This window comes from Amblyomma maculatum, chromosome 2 (assembly GCF_055883805.1).
Source record: "Amblyomma maculatum isolate TAMU_Amacu chromosome 2, ASM5588380v1, whole genome shotgun sequence".
Taxonomy (NCBI): Eukaryota; Metazoa; Arthropoda; class Arachnida; order Ixodida; family Ixodidae; genus Amblyomma; species Amblyomma maculatum.
The window spans coordinates 48,957,130-48,978,797 of record NC_139345.1 but is presented as its reverse complement, the minus strand read 5'-3'; the positions used below and the strand labels follow the sequence as shown (position 1 = coordinate 48,978,797).

General features: G+C 49.3%; 1 protein-coding gene across 3 annotated transcripts in view; it reads left to right on the top strand.

Moving 5' to 3' along the window:
- GckIII (Germinal centre kinase III) overlaps positions 1–21,668 on the top strand; it is a 124,476-nt gene that overhangs the window by 35,748 nt on the left and 67,060 nt on the right. Inside the window, exon 1 of one of the 3 annotated variants that reach the window (XM_084594078.1) lies at positions 16,867–17,176. The exons of the other annotated variants lie outside the window; for them this stretch is intronic. Coding sequence (XP_084450204.1) covers positions 16,925–17,176 — 252 coding nt within the window. The 5' untranslated portion in view covers positions 16,867–16,924. Of the gene's footprint in view, positions 1–16,866; positions 17,177–21,668 lie in introns of those variants that run through there. 3 annotated transcript variants of the gene reach the window in all.

Below are 21,668 nucleotides of genomic sequence, written 5' to 3'. Positions count from 1 at the left end.
AATTCGCGTTGCGCCAATTAGCACACCGGTTCGCCACAACGGCTATCGTAGTGTGGGGATTTCTTGTATTGGTGGATCAACAGGGTACGTTGCTCTAGGTTTGTGTGCGCGGTTCCACTGGAGAAAAGTCATTGCGAAGGAGCTTAATGCCCAGTGTTGAATAATTAGACTAGTCCTCCTGTAAGGTACATTATGGGACCCGTGCAGAAAAAAAGAAACGGCGCCTTGCACTGCCTTTTTCATAGTTTCGCATTTTGCTTACTTCGCAGCAGCGCGGTCATATTCGAAACCTCTGCAACTTTTATTTTCCCCATATTCTATCCTTTAGTCGAAAGAGGCCGACACTTCATCAGTCAACTTTGTTTGCCTCTTTGTCGCGTTGTGTGGAATGAACATTCAAAAACGCGCCGCCCTGTCCCGGCAGCATCTCTCACCGCGAAGACGCTCCTTTTCGTTCACCTGGGCGAGGGCAAAGAGAGGATTTCCCTCGGGTAGTCAGAGGCCGGTGCTGTGGCGCCGTCTGTCGAAGGTGTCGCGAAGCAGCGTCGGACCGATTCCGGTTCGCTTAGGTTCTTTCGGCGCCTGATTTGAATTGAGCGCCAATGTGACTTGCGCACATTTAGCACAACCTTCTGTACCCTATTCGGTGGCGCTCCCAGCCGTTTGTTTGCCTTTTTGGGAGATCGTTTGCTGTAGACCCACCCTTCTTTCGTTCTTGGCAGTGTACTTACTGAGGATAATCCCCTCTCTCTATCTCTCTCTCTTTGTTCAGTGTAGCAGATTTCCTTGGGCCGCTCGCGAAGGAAGCTCCTGACTGCAGGCCTGCGGCATCGGTTGCCCTATAGGAGGCTTTCGCTGCTCGCTGGCAAGACTTCCTTCGCTCGCGATTTAGGCTGTGTCGCTCTACGACACGCGCTCGATAGGTTATGGTGGTAGCGAAGCGATTGTGCGGTTTTGGACCTGAATTCACGTGTTGTCTGGGAATGTTGACATATTCCACTCTTTTTTATGATATGTTAATAATTCAGCACGCTAATCTAACTGTTGGTGCTGAGGTTACTTCTGTAAGACGGCTGTACTCTTCCTTTACCGGGAGAAATAGATCTGTATCTGTGACACGGCTTGCCGGGTGAGGGAAGTTTTACTCCACGCCCATGGATTGGACCGGTCTCCTAAAAAAAAAGAGCGGCACGGCTGCCCCTCTCACCTCTCATGACGTAGTAGCCGTCGTCGTCGACAGGTGGCACCATGTATCCACGAAAAACGTAATCCATCGCGTTGTTGTGTGTTGTGTTGTGGCGGTAATCTGTCTACAGTTGTGACCCCTGTTAATAGGCACGACTCGAATTATGTACAATATTCCTGAGGACCGGAATTCTTGAATACATATGCCTTATGGAAACCCGCTGTCGGACAGTGGACAAGGGGAAATGCAGAGCCAATTGGGGCCCATGTATTTTTCTGGCGTGGTATGGACAGTTAAGAGCGCATGATTTCTACTGCCCCTAACAAATGTTTCATTTTCTGCGCTTGGTTGCAGGTCACTTCAAGAACTAAGAGATGACATTGTGTGTGTGTGTGTGTGTGTGTGTGTGTGTGTGTGTGTGTGTGTGTGTGTGTGTGTGTGTGTGTGTGTGTGTGTGTGTGTGTGTGTGTGTGTGTGTGTGTGTGTGTGTGTGTGTGTGTGTGTGTGTGTGCGTGCGCGCACACTTCACTGTGAAAAGTTGATGAGTTGATGTACGGTCTTCGTCAAAAGTTTTGAGCCCAGGAGATCTGCTTGTGAGCCACACCACGCGGCTGTTGTGCATTCTGAGAGTTCAATTTCTTTTTCCAGTGATAACAACTTCCATGAATGCAAAAGGAGCGCCACCACACGGCTTAAAAACAGACACCTTGGACTCTAAACTTATTTTCCATATTGCATGAGTGGCTGGGAAGAAAACAGTGCAGCTTGTGCAAAGTCGAAAGCAGCCGCCTGAACATTGGTGCCATGCATGTGAACAGTTAAAGTTAACTGATTTATTGATCGTACGTCACTAAGCTGTCGTAGGCCACTAGACAAATCGCTCACGTATTTCAGTCGTATAGTGTCGGTAAAAAAATGTCTATGGGCGTTGTGCACTGCAGCTTTGAGCGCTACAAGTGGCGCCACCTGGTAAGAGCGGCAGAACTTTCCCGCCGTCACGAAGCAGAAGTAATGTAGAAACAAAAATTGAATAAATAGAATTATGGTATAGTTAACCAACCTAAAACAATAATTAAGATACAGGGAGAAAAATGAGCATGATAACTACTGCTACCACCCCATTTCATCCATCCTTCCATCTATCCAGTGGGACTAATTTCAACTTCAGCGGCCGACACTTAGCGGCAGTGCAGACCTCAGTGGTAGCACTGAGGTCTGCACTGCCGTAGTAGTGGTAGCACGCTTCCGTATATATTTTTTCTTTGCGATTCGTTATTACGGGCGACTCGCTTTCTTTGTGGACAGTTTTGCTCGGAAACCACCAGTGTCCATACATTAACAAGGCATAACTGTACTTGTCCTGAGACTTCGGTATTCCTGGCTCATGGAAATGACACGCTCATTATTAATTCGTCAGAAGTACTTCACCGAAGCATTTTATATGTTCTCCATTGTAATCTCGAAATTCGCCCAGTCTCAGAAATTCTGCTCAGAAGGCGAGGAGGGCTAAATATCGTTTCAATCGTCTCGATCAGACAGTAAAAACGTTGTCGATTCTCGCTTCGCCTGTCAAGGAAGAGATACCCCCCTCCCTGTCTCCTGGGCTGTGCACTTTTCGCGAAACTTCCTAGTTTATATCGGCTTTGTATTATCATTTAGCAGCGGCGGCATCCGGTCAAAAGTGCACGGATGCGAGAAAGGGGAAACTACTTATTGGGATGAGTTGGTTGGCAGTGATAGTAAAGTTCGGAAATATCGAACCCGGCCTTATCGTATTGGCTGTATCGAACGCACAGATCATCACCTTGAAAATACTGTGTAAAAGTATTGGAAAGTCGCCTACTATATATAGAACTCTAATTCCACTGGTCATTCGCTATATCAAACGGCGCGCCGCGCATCTACAAGTGGAGCTTTTTCTAACAGCAATATTCAGTCACATTTCACGCGTATGGTCCGGCCGGCTATGTTACTTTTGGCGCCCAATGGCGGCACCAACGCTGTGAAAACACGTCTCGAGGCGATTTCTTGCACGCATTTACCACGCCACATCGCTGTTATGCGGTGAAGCCAGCCTAACTACGGGCGAGTTCGCGGCCTAAGGCGTTGCGGAAACCATTGCAGCTTAATTTCAATTAGCTTATTCTATTCACAGTACACTGGTAACAGGACGACATCGAGTGGCTAGCCAGTGGCCGCCCTCTTAACACTATACCCATGGCGCTTCGATGCTAACTAGTAAGTGCTTTATTTCCGTTTGCAAAGTACAGTTGTGAACGGACAGGTTCGAGGAAAAAAGCTGCGGAAACAGCTTGACAGGTCCTAAAACCTGTTTGTTGGCAGCAGCAGCCGTGCGGAATGGCAATGCTTTCAATACAATAAAGCACAAGCATGAAGAAAAACAAAAATAACAAAAAAGGTGAATCTGCAAAGCTACATAGGTTAGTATTAAAAAAAAAATACAGCAGCATGAAAATAATCTCACTCAGTCACAAAAGAAGTACAATTGACAAGGAACATATATAGTGCTGATTTACAATGACTAACCCAATGTTTGACAATATAAATACACACTCAATATTAGTGGCAAAAATGATTGTGTAGAGTAGATAATGAAACATATAAAACATCAATATTTTCCGAGATTAGTGCATTGAGTAAGGCAGGTAGGGTGTGAGCAATCATTTGCTTACCGTAATTAGTTCGCGTGTGTGTTACATACCAGTATTCCGGACATCGCGTTTGGTAGTGAAGTAGATTTTGTTTAAGATTGGCTGTTGAACGGATGGCAAAATTATTCAATTTGCATTCTTTAATGTATGCGTGTACTAACATGTACTCCTGTGCATTGTTGCGCTTACGTAGGAACTGGGACACAATCGGAGACGACACAGAACAGATGTGCGCAATTTGAAACTCTACTAACATGTAGTTGTATAAATTATGCACTTTCAATATATTAAGCTCTTGGAACAAAGGTTCATTTGGGAAATCCCAGTTTACATTGCATATCGCGCGCAGAAATTTTTTCTGAAGGACAAATAACCGACCTACATTTGTGGCAGACGTGGTACCCCAGACAAAACAGCAGTAATTAAGGTGACTCATAAAGAGAGATTTATATATAAGCAATTTTACATTACGGGGAAGATACCTAAGGGAAAAAATTAGTCCAACTACCTGGGATAGTTTGCAAGTGATGATGAATGGCTGTTCCATGACATGTCATGGTCGAAAAAAATTCCTAAGCTTTTTACTGAATTCACTAGTTCAATGTCTGCAGGTAGTGTAGCATTTCTGTTCTTGGCTTGGAATAATATGGCTTTTGTTTTAGTTGCATTTATTATGAAACCGTTTTTGATCGACCATACATGTAGTTTTTCTAGTACTTTATTAGCAATTCTTATTAAGTCTGAGGTATCATGAGAAGAAAACAGGAGTGTGGTATCATCAGCATAGATGATGTATTTGGTGTCATGATCAATATTAACAATATCATTAACATAAATATTGAAGAGGGGTCTAAGTATACTACCCTGCGGCACTCCTATTCTTATGTTTTTTATTTGAGAGGATATGTTATTGACATGTGTATATTGAGCTCTAGAGCCCAGATATGACCTAATTATTTCATGAGCAACGCCACGTATACCATAGTAAGTTAACTTTTTAAGTAGAAGTTCATGATTAATGCAGTCAAAAGCTTTTGTAAAATCTATTAATACACCGAGTGTAAGTAGACGATGTTCAATGTTCCTAAGGATAAATTCTTTTCGTTCCAAGAGGGCAAGCTGAGTAGACAGGTGTTTGCGGAACGCGTACTGGCAGTGATTTAAGAGGCAATTATCCTCAAGAAATGCAGAGAGACGTTTAAATATTATCTTTTCGAGACCTTTTGAAAAAACTGGCAGAATTGATATGGGCCTATAATTTGTTATTAGGGTCCTGTCACCACGCTTGAATAACGGGATTACTTTAGCGACTTGCATTTTCTGCGGAAAGATTCCGGCATTTAGGCATAAGTTGTAAACATATTCCAACACTGGAGCAATGATATCTAGGATATACTTAATTGGCATTATCTGCAGGCTGTCTACGTCCAGACTACGACTATTGCTAAGTTCAGAGAAGAGACAGGTTAATTCGGATTCATTGGTTGGGTGCATATAGTATCCGGAATGCTTGTTAGTATGAAATCGCAGGCGGTCATACATACGGGAATGTCATTAGTGCTGGTTAAAAATTCATTAAAGGAGTCAGGCAGTGACTCATCGCTTATCTGTACACCATTTTAAACAATCTGCACAGGTAGTTGGGAACTCGGCGTATGGTTCCGTAAGACATTAAGTTGTTTCCAAGTCTTCTGACTGTCGCCTTTCACATGACTTGAACAGGTCGGTATGATAGTTTGTTTTAGCGCTGCGCAGTTCGTTTGTGAGGCGATTGCGAAAGAGTTTGAACTCAGTCCAGTCATCTGGATTACGTGATTTGATAAATTTATCGTATAGCCTGTGTTTAGTTTTTATTTTTTCAAATAGTTGCATTGTAATCCATGGCTTGCGAATCCTGGAAGGTCTCTTTCGCTTAATACTACAGGGGAAGTGTCTATGATAACAAGTGGAGAAGATTTTTAGGAAAATTTCATAAGCAATATCGGGATTTTGTACAGCATAGACATCCGTCCAGTCTGTGCTTTCCATTTCGTCGCGGAAACTGTCCAGCCCGTTCTGCGTAATTACTTGTTTGAAAGTGTCATTAGTGGTTGATCGATAGCTTTTACGGTTGAGACATAAAAATATGGGCATGTGATCACTAAGACCACACGAAAAAACTCCCGATTTAATCCTACCTAATGCAGCACTTGTAATGAACAGATCGATACATGTGGACGTATTACTAGTAGTTCTGGTAGGTGTTGTTATGACATTGAAACAACCATGTGTGTGTATAACTGCCTCAAAACTGCGTTAAACTGCCTCAAAACTAGGTTAGGGCTGCACGCCAGCGGACAGCACATGGCTGCTGGGAGTGCGTGGGCGCAATTTATTCTTGATTTCAGGTTGCAGCTCGGCTTATCTATCGCCATTTTTTCATATACAGAAGTATTTCCCGATCTTTTTGTAGTTCGATGCATTTCATCTTGATGTGACAACTTTTCTAGGCTCACAAGCAACTTTGTCACGACTTGCTGAGCAGGTAGTGGTAACAGACGACGGATTTGTTTGGATTGCAAAGGAATTAACGAAGCCAGCCGCAAGCGAAGCAAAGCATAACATTATGTAATGCAACTAATTTGAGCCGCATTATAACCAATTAGAATTATAACCATTAGAACCAAGTAGAGAGCTCCCACCACGCTGTCGTTTTTCCCCTGGCCCGCTAGCAAGCGCACAGGAAACGGGTGCGGGGGGTGGAATGTGGTAGAGGACTGGGAGACACCTGTTCAGAATATTTATCCTTCTTGCTTTTCTATAGGTGCTGAAGCCGGTGCGGGCCGCCAAGAAAAAAAAAAAAAAAAAAAAGAAGCCGAGCAGCGGCAGAAATTTTGTGGTTGGCTTTTCCGCATAGCTCACCAGCACGCGTACTGCAACGCTTCACCGCGTGACAGGGCTGTCCTGTGGGAAATGCGCGCACCGTACCGAAGGCTTCGAGGGAGGCCGCCTTGTGGTGAACAGAAAAATTTTCGGCTGTGTCCTCTTTTGCCGCTTGACCCTGCAGCGTTGCTTTTAGGTTCCGCCGGGAACACCAAGATCGCTGCCATACAATTTTGACCACACGATCATGCTGCGAAAATGGAAGGATTTAACTAGCACAGGGGCAGGGGAGCAGACCTTAGTACGTAACTGCGCCGGGGCGCAGCGTTCAGAGGGTGCCACGCGCCGAAGCTGGCGAAGTGCGCATGCAAACGATTCGTGCAGCAGGCCTTGATTGAGGCGGAGAAAGTTTTCTCGTGCTTTGCGCGGTTATTTCAGCTTTCCGCATTAAGCCGGTGTGCAAATATTTGGCGGTATAAATCAACATATATCGAGAAATGTCTTGTGGTGTTCACTGGAGGTTCGTTAAATCCTGTTGTCGGAAATTTTCACTTCGGAAACACTAATCATCAAATATACATGGTCTGTTATATAGAAACTACCGAGGGGAATGGCGATTTCGTTTTATCTACTGTTTAGTTATAAACCGTTTACTGCGAGGTTCGACTGATATTCTTTTATGGTGCTGCGAACTTGAATGGGTAGTGAGTTCAGTGATCGTTAGTTGTTAACTAGCGGACAGTTTCACAGAAGATAGAAGACAAACGCGCCACCGGGGGAAAGCGAACCCACTATACTTTCTCATGTCGCGTGTAGTGCTTCACACGTGGCGGTTTCAGTAATGCTGAGCCGAATTGTCCGAAAATAAAATACGAACTGTTTAGAGGTATACGTCCGACGTACCCATCCGATTCTGGGTAAATGTACGGCGGACGTAGATATAGGCCCATGGTTAGTCGCGTCTGTCCGCATGTCCGCTTGATGCTACGTGTACAGGAAGCACGTCCTTCCCAAATATCGAGGAGGTGCCAAGAAGGGTTCACCCATACTCGCATTCCCACAATGGCGCAGATTACTGTGTTCACTCAGGGTCGTGTACGGCTAGCACCGCTGTTGCGAGCACAGGTTGTATGCAGGCGACGGCGCGGCAGGCCACGAGGCGTACACCTGCAGCAGGCCGGGATACGCACATTCACGAGCAGCTTTCGCCTCTCACTAAACTGTCACCTCGACCTCCCCGTAATGTAAGCGAGCTATACTCGAAGCATTTGGGCTGTCTTCGATCCTGCACTGACCTCCGAAGATCAAGCGCCGACACAACACACACATCGCCGTGCTCTGAGAACAGCACGTGCCGTAATTAATACGTTGTAATTCAGCCGTATGAAATGCAATGCTGGTTCTTTTTAAAACAGGAAGAGGGAATAAGATGGTTATCTCGTTGAATCCCTCCTTTAGATTCTACCTCATAGTCGCGGCATGAGGATGACCAGCAGGCCGGCGAGCCTTTCGCGGCGAAGGCGCGCTGCACCGCCGGGCATGAGTGTACGACGGAAAAGCCGAAGAAGCGGGAATGATCTCTCTCTCTCTCTCTCTCTCTCTCTCTCTCTCTCTCTCTCTCTCTCTCTCTCTCTCTCTCTCTCTCTCTCTCTCTCTCTCTCTCTCTCTTTTTTTTTTTTTTTTTTTTTTTTTTTTTTTGTACGAACAGCGACATTCTTAGGGTATTCAGCGGGAGACTAGACAAGTGCCCAGCCCTGCAGATTCGTCTTCTCGTTAAATTTCGCGTACGTGGAGCTTAGGCCCCCGTAGGCTCGAGCCGATCGAACGGGCCCCCGTTTAGCAGCATCATCACACACGAGCAGAAGATTTTCGGCGCCGTACTTCGGTGCACGGTAGAAAATCGTATATTTGTACGGATATAGCCAGGTGTAAATTTCCAGTTCATTGCTGCTGCCCAGCGACTTGTACTTAAGGAGTATACAACCGAAAGACATGCTGTTTTTCATGCACAAACTGTAACAAACACTATTGTTGGCATACTCGAAGTATACGCGCACCGGAGGTCAATCTCTCCATTTCGGGCAGTGTATGTGACACGGGAAAAACGGTGGCTAAATAAGGTGGTCGCCGAGCGACTAACACTTCTGCAACTATGTCAACATTGATTTGCCATGTTACGGCCTATAGTGGATCAAAACAGAGCCTGATATCCGTACGTCCGACTGACATCAAAAAATAAAAATAAAAAAATCAATGTGCCGGGTACGTTGGGCGTACCTTTAGCCACATCCAAATAATGCAATAAATAAAATTTTTCTGGTTGTTTCGAGTGGATAAGTGGTGCTTCACGTCCTCGGTGGAGGCATCTTGTGTGCTTCAGTGACGAGTGGTAATTGCCTTGACTTTGTGGCACCACATGAACGCAGTAGCTGGCGCAGTCTCGCTATATTGTCGACTTCCAGAAAACTTCTCGGACCAGGTATTTAGCTGGGTCCTCGGAGTCGTCCACTGCAGAAGTAGACGCAAGCTGACGCCAGCTACGCACATGCACATGGTGTGCGAGACGAAGAATTGCTTTCACTTTTAGTAATGAATATGCCGCCTCATACGTTCAAGCATGGACTTTATCGCTGATATGTCAGATAATCCGCGCGCAACTGATATGTAATTTGCGCAATCTTCGTATAGTTACATTACATATCAATGCATTCGCTGCGAAATTGGCAAATTACTCTGCAGAAACTGTGGCTCATAAAACGGAAGTGTTTTAGTCGAGCTAGGGAGGGAGCTGGTAGCTGCTAAATTTTGTCCGAAATCGAACGCCGTCTTTCCGTTGCGCCTCTGCTTTCGATACAACGCGGCATGGTCCACTTCCTCGTTGCAAACGTGGCGTGCCCCGTCAACGCTCACCGGATGATGCGTACGTCCGTATATACTCTCGTGCCCGCTCAATGCGCATTTCTAGCGAATGATTTGCGCGCGCTCGGAAAGTTAACCCAAAGACCCGTGACAGGCGCCGAAAAACTAGAGTGCGATGCTTGGCATCTTCGCTTTTGATGGAGGTACGTTGTAGCGTCAGCGTTTTCTCTGCTCTGCAGGTAGAGTCCGTTTTGAGATGTGACAGATTTGGTGCAGCTCGCCACTGGTGCGTGCATTTGTACAAGTGGGGGGTCAGAGATGTCTGCGGTAGGGAGCGGGGTTGTCCGTGATGAGCGCGTGGTAAGCGCTTGTCTCGCGTCTTGCTTGTTTCTGCTTCGTCGTGCTGCACGCCGTGGTCCGGATCCGTCTTCTCGAGCGTGCCCACGATTTCCTTGGCGAATCGGAGTCGCCGCGGCTTCGCCGATCGGGGCCGCTCGCTGATCGGCATCTTCCGCGGCGCGGTGACTGGCGTTTGCGGGTCACGATCCGCTGGCTGCTCGATCTGCTCTGCTCCTCCTCCTCCTCCACCTGCCGAGGTGGACTTTCCTCTTTGGACATTTGCTGGCCCGCTGAGGCGTGAGATATCGGCGCGCGCCTGGATCGCGCTGCTCTCCGCAGAATCTCTTCTCTGTGTTTGCATTTCGGTCTCTCTGTGCTGGCCCCGGGCTGCGTCGATCACGCTTCCCTTGTACGGTGGAGGTGGGATAGAGCGGTTGCGTGCGCGGCGGCATGCGCTGCGGTAGAATCATCCTGAGGAAATAGCGGTCCTGATGCGACTTGACGCAGCTGATCCAGTTCGGCCGTTCACTATACCAGTGTCGTCGCACGAGCACCTTCGATCGTGAGGGAGGCGATCGAGGTCCGGCTCTGTGCCGGCCCTGCGTTGCTACAGGGCGAGGATCCTGATACCGAAGGCGCGCGGTTCGGTGGCTGCGGTTCCTGAAAGCGCGGCCGAGGGCTGCTATCACTCGTTGTCGGGAAACAATCGAATATGTCATTCGAATCGAACGTCAAATAAAAATGAGACGTGTAGACAGCTATTCTATAAAAAAAAAAAAAAATGAGATTTTAAAAAGTTACGGTTTATTTTATTCATTTTAGTCTGGGGGGGGGGGGGGGGGGGGATATCCAAGATTGTGCTCGCACTATCAACATAATTAGTAGTTACCTTATTTTAACGTGGTAAGTTTGATTTTAAAAATTGCGTTCGCCCTGTCAGCACCGCTGGCCCGCGCTCCCATGGTGTTTGCCGAATGCTTGTTGTTGAATATCGTATGTCTGCGCCGAGCCTTGGGGTTTTCTTATCGTAAGTGATTTTGTTCTCTTCTTGCAGAACTCGTGAGGTTTCTCGTAGAACCAGGTGGGCATGTAAGCCAACTCTCCGATAGGGGTCGAACGAAACGTGTTAGAGCTTCGCACATGCTCTAAGCGGAACACCCTGCCCATTCTTTAGCAATAGCGCACGACTGCCCGGTGCAGCGGCGGCGAGATGAAGCAAGCGACAATCGGGAGAAGGAATGAGCGTGAGGGCGGAATCGTGTTGATCGAACGATGTGTCATCTACTGTTCTGCTCCGTCGGAAGCAACCCTTCGAACCAAGTTTCATGTCCGAGTTCAGAGAGGGCTTGTGCTGTGTGATGCGTACAATTGTCTCACCGCTGCGAACTTATAACGCTCCAAGTTCCCGGTTCCGTTTAATGTCCTCGACAAATATTTGTTACGAAAGTAAACATTGCATATATACTTATTGTGCATGCTAAGTTGTCTGTTGCAAGTATGTGTTCTTCATTACACGTATTATCTGCTCTATATGATGATGATAAGCTCTTTATTTACTCCCAAAGAAGGGAAACCAGCCGAAAGACTGGTTGCACTGCTTAGAGGTCATCTGCGCTATATATGCACCGGACAAAAAGTGGACCAGCCGATTGTACAAGGCGGGCGCTGCTTCGCACTCATCAGAACAGCCTAGATGGCGCTTACAGTGCGCATTATTTCGCGTACGTATACAACTGTAAAGATGTAGGTACCTCCAACTTGCTTCATGTTGCTGTACTTCCATGTGGCACATGAAACGTGGACGCGGGATTGTCAAGAAATGGGTCGTGCAGCTGTTGATGATGGGATGGGAAAAGGCCACGCATTCGTTCAGGGACCACTGCCCCTCTCCTTATATTTGATTCCTTTCCCCCGCTCTCGCTCCGAACCATTGCGGTTTGTTTGCTGCTTGTGCGATCGGTGCATAACTGCTCTGAAAACGCCGTCTTTATGCCAGCATTACGGGAAAACTGTGCACGCACACACATGGCTTTCTCTGCGTCGCTTATACTCCACCGCGTGCCTACAATATTATTATTCTGAGGCGGCGTTCAGTGTGCGTGGATGGCGCGTTGTCGACCGACTCATTAATCAGTCCTGGCGATGGATTATGCGCGCGGCGTGGAAGCTGTGTATCCAGAGGGCGCGCGCGGCACGCACGCTGGACCTGATTTATGGCGGCTTCCGCCGCGTTGCCTGCCTGTGTGCCGGTTCGAAAGTCCGTTGCATGACCCCGAGTAGCGCGCTGGACAGCTTCCATACTCCTTCTCTCGCTCTGAATTTGCGGTCGCATGCCGCACTAACCGCTCGGCAATATCAGCCTTTCATTTTTAAGGCAGATTCTTATCTCCGAAGCAGGCCCACGAGGATTACTGCTTTGCTATTACTTTGTTTCCGGTGCTTTCGCTCGAATCAGAAATGCCCGTGGTTTCTTCGACAGCGAAGATTCGCGCAGCGTTCAGTTTTCAACATGCTCGTGCTGCTCTACGGTCCGATCGATAAAACTCAAGTCTGCTGTAGCCGCAGCACAGAATTCTTCCGTGACAGAAAGCAGTTAAAGCTATCCTTGTTACCTAAATAAAAAGGATAATTAATCATCAAAATATCACAAACTGCTTTCGTTTATTGTTAAGCGGATCAGTGCATGCCACGTGGAATTGCTTTTTTGTTTTAAATACTATATGGTTGGTTGGTTTGTGGGGTTTAACGTCCCTAAACGACTCAAGCTATGAGAGACGCCGCAGTGGAGGACTCCGGAAATTTCGACCACCTGGGGTTCTTTAACGTGCACTGACATCGCACAGCACACGGGCGCCTTGCTTTTCGCCTTCATCGAAAAGCGGCCGCCGAGGCCGGGATTCGATCCCGCGTCCTTGGGGAACAGTAGTCGCGAGCGCCGTAACCACTGCGCCACCCCGGCGGGCGTTTTTAAATAGTATGATCTATCCTACTGGAGCCTCGTCCTTTCTTGTCCATCTTTTTTATCGTAGGGTGTCTCGATGTCTTTTTCTTATTTTTTTTTTCTTCTCATTCTGAGATGCCGCTGGTCGATCCGTTGGTGTGGTTAACCACCGTTTCGCGTAACCGCGGTTACGCTAACGGCGGTTAACCCTGCCCGTGTAACGTACTAACAGGGGTATGTAAGTGGTAAGGGGGCTCGACTATTGAGTCAGGAGACACCTTTCTCTTCCGGCCGCGACGGACACGTTAGGGAACCTCAACTTGAGGAAATTTCCGGAGCCCTCCACTGCAGCGTCCCGCATAGCGCCAAGTCGTATTATGACGTTGATTCATGTAGTGCTCAAAATCCAGCATGATTGGCCCAGATCACTCTTGCATTTCTTTTAGCGCTGCAAACTGCTTGTGAAACACAGTGTAGAATACAACGCAGGCCTTTTCAGGAATAAAAGACAAAAGTTACATAAGGTGCGTTTTCCCACGCTTTTGGTCCCAAAATTTTCAGAGTTGTCGATAGTTAAACATAGCATGTAGACTGCTTGATAAGTGCCGCTATTGTAATGTTGCCTGGGGATTTTTGATCGGAGCGCTTCGTGTAATGGGCGGCTTATTATTATTTTATTTTATTATTTATGTTTTGAGCGCCATAGTTCCTTTCCTCTCCGGAAACGCGCTTAGTTCGTGCAGTCTGGGTTGCAATCATTCCCGTTATCTTGGTGTGGCGTTAAGAGCGGTATGCAGCAAACTGTTCATCGCTCTTCGTGACATCGTGTTGTAATCGAGTTACGCTTGAACGCAGAAGCGCTGCCTCCGCGAAGGGTGAGCGCAGAGCAGTGTGGCAGGCCTACTCGGTGCTGCAATATTCTTTGGAGGCTGGAAAGCGAGGTTCGCTTAGTAAATTTCGCCATATGATTACGAAGAGAAATGAACAACAAGCAGGCCGGCAGACGGGTGTGGTCCATCGGTCGCAAGTTATCCGATTCGGGCATGTGTGAATTGGCGACGAAAGAGGTGATCAGACATTTATGCACTGAGAAGCAGTACAACTCCCTGGGTCACGTATTGGCACAGAGCAACTAGTGCGTGTCTTGGCGTTTTTCTTTGCTTACGACTTCGTTATTAGTCCTTTTCCTTTTCTCTGAGCCTTCTGTAAATGGCTCCTGCGCCGGCCGTGTCGTGCTGACCCCCCCCCCCCCTCCCCCCTCTTTTTTTTTTCTTCTTCCTGATGAGGCGGGGAACGGGCACCGTGTTGCGGGTAAATAAATGGGATGCATTTTCTGAGAGGTTAATCAGCATTCAGTACATACATGACAGTATTGAACTATAGTAAATACTGCCATGTATGTACTGAATGCTGATTAACCTCTCAGAAAATGCATCCCATTTAATTAACCGCAACACGGTGTCGTATGTACTGAATGCTGATTAACCTTTCAGAAAATGCATCCCATTTATTTACCCGCAACACGGTGCCCGTTCCCCGCCTCATCAGGAAAAAAAAAATAAAAGAATGGCAGTATTGAACTACAGTAATGCACAGTGGTTACGGCTAAAGCCCCTTGATCAAGGGACTTTAGTTACGGCGCTCGACTACTTTTCGGAGCAGTAATTAATAATGTAAATTAACTGCATTTCTGCTATCTTCAGCAAAGTAATTAGTAATGTTTAATTCCTTTTCAAAAGTAATTTTGCCATGTATGATTCGGTGGCAGTTACAGTTCTCGCGTATACTGTAGCACCGCAAAGTGGATCCCGAACCGGTCCCACGCTTACCGGTTCGCGATCCATCTCGCGGGGCTCGGAGTCCCGCGACTCCCAGTTCCGTGCCTTTCAGCTCGGCACTGGCTCCGGCGTCCCTTTCAGATCCCCCGGCTAATTTTCAGTCCCGCGCACGTCTCCCTGCGCGCCACCTTGAGCGCCTCTGCGGCGACGTGCCTGACGTCTCCGTCGTCGGCGCGACCGGTTGCCGCTTGTCTCCCCTTCTCGTTTTTGCGCCCTCGCGGCGCCGGAATTTGGGTCACGGAAGCTTCTGTGTGTGTGTATCTACCTGCCCGCCTGCCGACCGCCGCGGTGGTCGTGTGCGCTGCTCGCGCGCTAGCCAAGCATGCGAGCAAAAAAGTGCTCACTTGCTCACCCGCAGCTCACGAGGAGGAGGCGGCGGCCTCCTCTTCCTTGCTAGGGAGGAACAGCGCGAGGAGAGAGGTCTCCTATTGCGTTTTCTTTGCCCTCCTCCTCGCCTGTTCATCCTACACTGTTTCGAGTGCGTTACGTAGTGGAAAGAGTGCCTAGCGAGGAGGCCTCTCGTGGAAGGGCCTCGTCGCCGTGGTCTTCGTCGGGCAGACCGCGCCGAACCAGCGGGCTTCGACGTTGGCCTCTGCTGGTGCACTCGCCGTGCTTCCACTGGCGGTGCACGCGCACTACATCCGTTAGCCCGCCCGCCCGTTCTTCTTTTTTTTTTTTCTTTTTGTATTATTTTTCTTCTGACGTTTCTCTGCGGCTGTGTCCGAGTCGTGACCGAACGCCGCCGTCCTTCTTCGTTTCGATCGGTTTTCCAGCCGTGCTGACTCTTGTGTCGTGCCCGTCAACGTCCGTCCTGAACTGCGGCGTGGACTACGCGCGCGCGTGTGTGCGTCCAGTCTTTACTGTGCGTCCCTTGAAGGAGGGGGACCCCCGTTCTCTCCGGAAATCCGTGCTGCCCCTGCTCTTCGCTCTTGGTTTGCCCGCACTGCCCTCGGCTCCTCCCGTGCTCCTGGGAAAGAGGCTCTCCTCCCCACTGCCCGTTTTCTTCTGTTTGACCGCCGGCGCTCGACTTTTAGCACGGCGCGCTCGTGTCACCTCATTTCCGGCGTGTCTTGTCTTCGCCCGTGTCCCGACAAGACGACGGGGCGAAGGCAGAAGAGTAAGACGCCGTAAGCCGGGGGAAGGACGGGAGTCGCATTGATTGCTGCGCCGGATCGGAGTTGACGATCACAGAAGCGACGTGCTCACCGCCTTCTTTCTCTCCGCATTCGACTCACGAACGGCTCGCGTCGATCGGCACGGACGAGAATCGGGCCGCTACTCTCCGGAGACGTCGTTGCGAGACCGCAAAGGCTGCTCGTCGTGCCTGTCGGACGAAGGCCGTTCTTCTATCGTCATCTTGCCCCATGGATTAGGGCGCGACCGAGAACGCTCGCTTCGTAACCACATTGGCGGTGCGCCTGGGTCTTCTTGATACCGCAGCCGTTATTATCGCGGGAACCTCTTTCGCTGTTCACCCGAAACTGCGACTGTGCGGGCAACGAAAGAAAAGAAAGCGCGCCGCCGTCAAAGCGGGCCACCACTGCGGCGTCCTTGTCGACGCCTTGTCTCTTCTCGGCGACAATCGGACCGGAACCCGGACGGAAGCGCTCTTTTGGCCCAGGAAGAAGCAGACTCTTCTCTCTCTCCACCCCGGGGCACCCATTCAGCGACGCGGAACGCGCTGGGCAGCGCCGGCAAGAGGAGCAACGCCAGCAAGCAGCAGCCGCCCGTCGGCCTTTCGCGTCCGTAGCCGGCGGCAGCGGAGGCCGCCAACAAGCGGAAGTGTGTGCACCCTGCGCGCGCGACGCAGCCGCGCACCGCTTGTGTGTGCGCGCCCGCGGAAGTGGTGTGTTGTGGCGTCGTACGCCCCGGAATCTCTCTAGAGATCGGGATCTGTCTTGGAGTAGCCTCTCGCCTCGACCGATCTCTGACGTCGACGAGGTGTTAACAACTTCGTTGCGCAAACTCTACGCAGAGGAGAGACGATCGACAGACGCGGAGGGGACAGGCATATTATGCAGTTGGAGTAGCGTGAACTACCCCCCGTGTTCCTTCGCTACCTTGGTGTTGACTGAAACCTCGCCGCGGTACCGCCCACGGACCTCATGGCACAATTCTCCGGGACCGCGGAGCATCGTCGACATCCCGCGCAGTTTCTGTGAGTGTGCGGTGGTGTGTGTTCAGGCGTTCGAAGCTGGGTTTCTCTCGGCGAGTGGTGGCGGTGAGCATGCCGTCGCGCCAGGAGCACTTGCTGACGCGCACCAGCTTCGGCGGTGGCAGCAGTGCCAACAGCGTGTGGGGCGGTGGCACGTACGGCTCCTACCAGGCGCTGGCCGCGGCGGCCGCGCCCCCGCCTCCTTGGCAGCCGTCCGGAGGCTACCAGCAATGGGGCTACCACAACCAGTCGTTCCTCAAGTGGAGAACGTGGACGCAGCCGGCAGGCAACCCCTTCCTCAAGGGATACGACCCGTCACAGTTTGTGAGTGCCTCCTCCCCGTTCACTACGAACCGCCACCTGATGACCGAGAGTAGTCTCTTGGTATTTCGTTGCATTGCTACATATGAATGCTGGTAGCTTTCTGGCCGTCTCTTCAGTCACGTACCACCGAGCTCGCTCAAGAGCGCCAGCTCATTTTGTGCGCATTGGAGGCCGCAGAGTCCCAAGGGATCCCTGCTGACCTCCTCTAAGCAGTGCAACCAGTCTTTCGACAGGTTACTCTATTTTGGGAGTAAATAAAGAGCTTATCATCATCATTGCATTGAATGGCAAGGCTGGCAAATTCGGCCACGGCGGGCTCTTTTTGATGGAGGCGGACACTGAGGCGCTCACCTAGTACCGTTTCGAAACCCGGTTTGGTTGCATTCATCCCCGAGCCTCTCAGTGCGGCGTCTTTGTTAGCCCGCGTAGCGCTTGTGTACCATTGCATGCGAAAGTATAATCGCGACTAGCCAGCAAAGGTTTATGGGACTTGCCGCAGCGCCACCTTGCGCCATGGATAAATTTCATGGAAGAGAAACAGAGTGTGGAACTATACCGAAAGTGGAAAAGACAGATCAGGAAGGAAGCTTTCTTTGATAACTCAAGAGGCAGTGTCCTACTTTTTGAAGCTAGATCAGAGTGCTTAGAACACGCAGGTACAAAAACAAATTTAGCAATGAAGATGACGCATGTGCAGTATGTGGTAACTCCACTGAAACACTTGGCCATATTATACTCGAATGTAACGGTATCCATCCGGAAGTCGATGCTCTGAGGTTTAGAGATACCAGTGGCCGGGTGAATGAATCTGCGGTGGAAGTTAGCAAATAACGATTACAAGATTGGGGGCTTAAAAGCAGAAAAGTGACATGTTAGTAGTGTAGAAACAAAAATTCAATAAAACAGATTGTATTGTTAACCAATCTAAAAAATGAGCATGATAGCAACTGCTACCATCCCGTTTCAAAGGGGACGCTCCTATAATATATGTCCATCCATTCCATCCATCGGTGCTGACACCGGGGCATTCATGGGGCACGCATGTTATGTCATACATGAAGGCTTGTTTTCACGGCGATGCCGAAACGTTTTTCTCTCTTTCTTCCTCGCATTCGCATCCCGTGATTTTTCCTTCCGACTGTGCGTCTTCTTAACCGTCGTTGAGGCTAACATGGGGCGTGTTTACGTCCGCTGGAAAAGCAAGTTTGCCGTCCTTGTCTTGTGCGAAACCAAGACATCCTGTTTCGCCTCATATTGTTTATTTTTTAGAACTAAACACTTTTGCCACGCAATCTTATGCACGTACCGTGTAAATTGCGCAGTCAAGCGGGAAACCGGATACGTTTTTTTTTTTTTTTTTTCCTCCGTATATACCTTCTGAGCGATGAAGAAATGTTAACTTGCGCAGCAGCTGTGGTGCAGCTCTGCTTCCAAATCATTACTTAGTAATAATAAAATAGTTATCTCCAGCAGTTACCACTCGAGTTCTCACGAAAGAGTTCACCGAACGATTTGACGCCTTCGGCCCCGATGAGCCGTCGGCGTCGGTTTTCGACTGCGCGTTTCTGGTGATGCCTGGGATGACCTATGTGGGAAGATACGGCTATCACTAGACCGGTAAATTTCACCCATTGCGTTTTGCGCGGAGAACTCGTTGAAAGGGGTGTTTTCATGATCAGAGCCTGCATATAGAGTGCTCGAAGAGAAAGCCTTGCGGATGCTGGCTTCCCAGTGTCATGCACCGCTTGTGGACCGACCGTTGAAATACAACTGAGAACGCAGCGATTTATTACCGAGAAGCATAAATAAAGTCGCCGACTGTTCTCAGACCTCGCACCGTAGCCGAGAACAGACTTTTTTTTACCGCTGCTCTTTAATTTTGATGTAATATGCTGTGCGTCGCTTTCGGTGTTTACTCTCCGGTCTCTGAGCTTCTTGTTGTGCAGACCTCACCGCCCTCTGATGCATTTGTACAGGATGCGTAGTTGAATCGGTACAACAAACTTGGTAATATTGAATTTGCGAGCTAATTATAAGGTGGGTGAACGGTCAAATTTTACAAATCCTTTTTGGCCAATGCAACCTGCTGGTCGTATAATCCATCCCCGAAACGGATGATTTGTCGTGGTTACGGCGTATACGTAGCGATAAACTTGTATTGGCGGAATGAAGTGAAACGTCCTTAACAGTGCGCGCACATAGGAGGCACACATTTCTGCACGTACTTCGGTTGTATACCACTGATCATGTGTGGTCAGGGATCGTTATTTTTGCCTCTACATTCGCGAATTACCTCCGCACGCACGCTTAAAAGACGAGATTTTTACTAAAAGAGCGTGGCCACTGGTTGCGGAAAAGTTTCGCTGGAGCACAGAGTGTCCCGGGAAGCCTACCATAAAAAAATGAAATAATAATAATGATGATGAGGAGAGAAGGAGAGGGGGGACAAGGGAAATGCAGTCGCCAATTTTCTCTCTCCCGCTCTTGCGTCGGCAGCCTCGTTTTGGGCCTTGGAATCTATCTATACTCGTTGTGCGCGCTCTCTGGAACAACCGATAATAAAAGCCGTGCCGCAACGGGAGCTTGCGATCGCGCACCGGATTAAATGCCACCGCGCGCGTTGTCGGATATAGCCACGGGTGCATAGAGTCTGTCTTCCGTTTCATCTGGAGCTGCCTGCGCTGATCGCTGCAGGACCGGACGTTGTTCGCCACCGGTTCGTAGTGGTGTGGCCCTCTCTTCGACGACCTCCTCGCCCGCGGCGGTGCTTTCAAAACAAGCAGCACGATTCCTATGCGTTTCGGATGTCGGCCCGCTTAGTTTAGCCAAAGCGGCGGGGCCCTCTACAGGGACCGAAGGCCGGCCGGATAATGCGGCGAGGACGCGGAAATGCGCGCCCCTCGTTTAACCTTCGCACGCGAACTGCGCGCGCTTGCGCGGCAATTAGCGGCTTCGCGGGCTCTGGCTGCCTGGTGATTGAGCGTGTTGCGGCCGCGCCTTGCGTTGTTGTAAACGGGCTGCCGTGGTTAGGACGGCCTGATGCGCTGATTCGGACTGGAAGTGCAGCGCTTTGGGAACGCTGACCCGTTCTTGTGGTGCGGAATAGCCACGTACAGCCTTTGTCAGAAATGTAGGACCCAGGGGGTCTATTTCTGAGCCGGGTAGTGGCGCTGATTCAGTATTAGTGAAGGTCCTTCGAGTGGAGAGGGTAGGACAAAGTATCTTCTTACCATCAAGAGATTCTTAACACTGGGAATGAGTTGCAAGCCGCACGAAGTGGCTCAGAAGTGGACCCCCTGGGCTTTACACTTTTGACAAAGACCGTACCTGTTGCACTAAGAGAAACGCTAAGCCCCATGGTTTTCTGGGACTGTCCGCAACGGGAAGACATTGTCTCGGAACAGCCCGTCGTTGATGTCGCTGTTCGCATCTCGGTCGTTATTTGATCGCGTATGAGTTATAGTATGAGTCCAAAAAGCTCAAGAATTTGGCGGGAGCGCGGGCGCCATTTCGTGTTCATCGTTTGGCTTGGGCACTTGGCGACGCTTTGCATTGCTCCGCAGACAGCGAAAGGGCGGCCGCTGTTACATTTGTGAATACTCCCTGAAATGTTTGCGCAGAAGTATATACTGAAAGGCTGATAGGTATAGGGTTACCTCCGATGTGAAAATTGGGCCACTTTATCATAGCATTCGTCCAGGATAACTGAAGGTAAGTGCGCGAAATAAAATCACACGTTTTTCTTTTCTTTTGTTCGGAGCGTGTAGTCAGTTTTCGCCGTGAGTGTATAGCCAGTAACAAGAGAATTCGCTCATGTCCATGCTTTGTATGTACCCATGTTGCGTTCTTGAATCAGGCTCGCTCGAAATGGCTCGAAGTTGCATGCGGCTTTCCTGGCGCTGTGCCTGCAATAATCACAGCTCATGTGCGCGCTGCAGGTTTTCTTCTCGCTCCTGTAAGGCTGGTGTGGCCGAGCTGGCGACGCAAGAGAAATTAAATGCAGCCTTCGCTATACATTTCTACACGAGATCTGTACCGTGTTTTCTCCGCTTTCAACACTGCTTTGTGCACTTTGAACAGTGTTCGAGGTGAATGAAGGTGAAAAAGTTAAATCGATCTGACTCATGGGTGGCGGATGAGGCAGCATTTCAGTGATGGGACTATATATAGCTGCGACTTCAGTATACGCTCAAACGAAGAGGATAAAGGTAAGCGTGTTTAGTCCACCAAGGATACTTAGCTTCAGAGTTCATGGTTATTTTGGTTATTGGTTTGGTTTGGTTTGTGGGGTTTAACGTCCCAAAGCAACTCAGGCTATGAGAGACGCCGTAGTGGAGGACTCCGGAAATTTCGACCACCTGGGGTTCTTTAACGTGCACTGACATCGCACAGCACACGGGCGCCTTGCTTTTCGCCTCCGTAAAAGCTGCCGCCGAGGCCGGGATTCGATCCTCCGCCCTTGGGAACAGTAGTCGAGCGCCGTAACCACTGC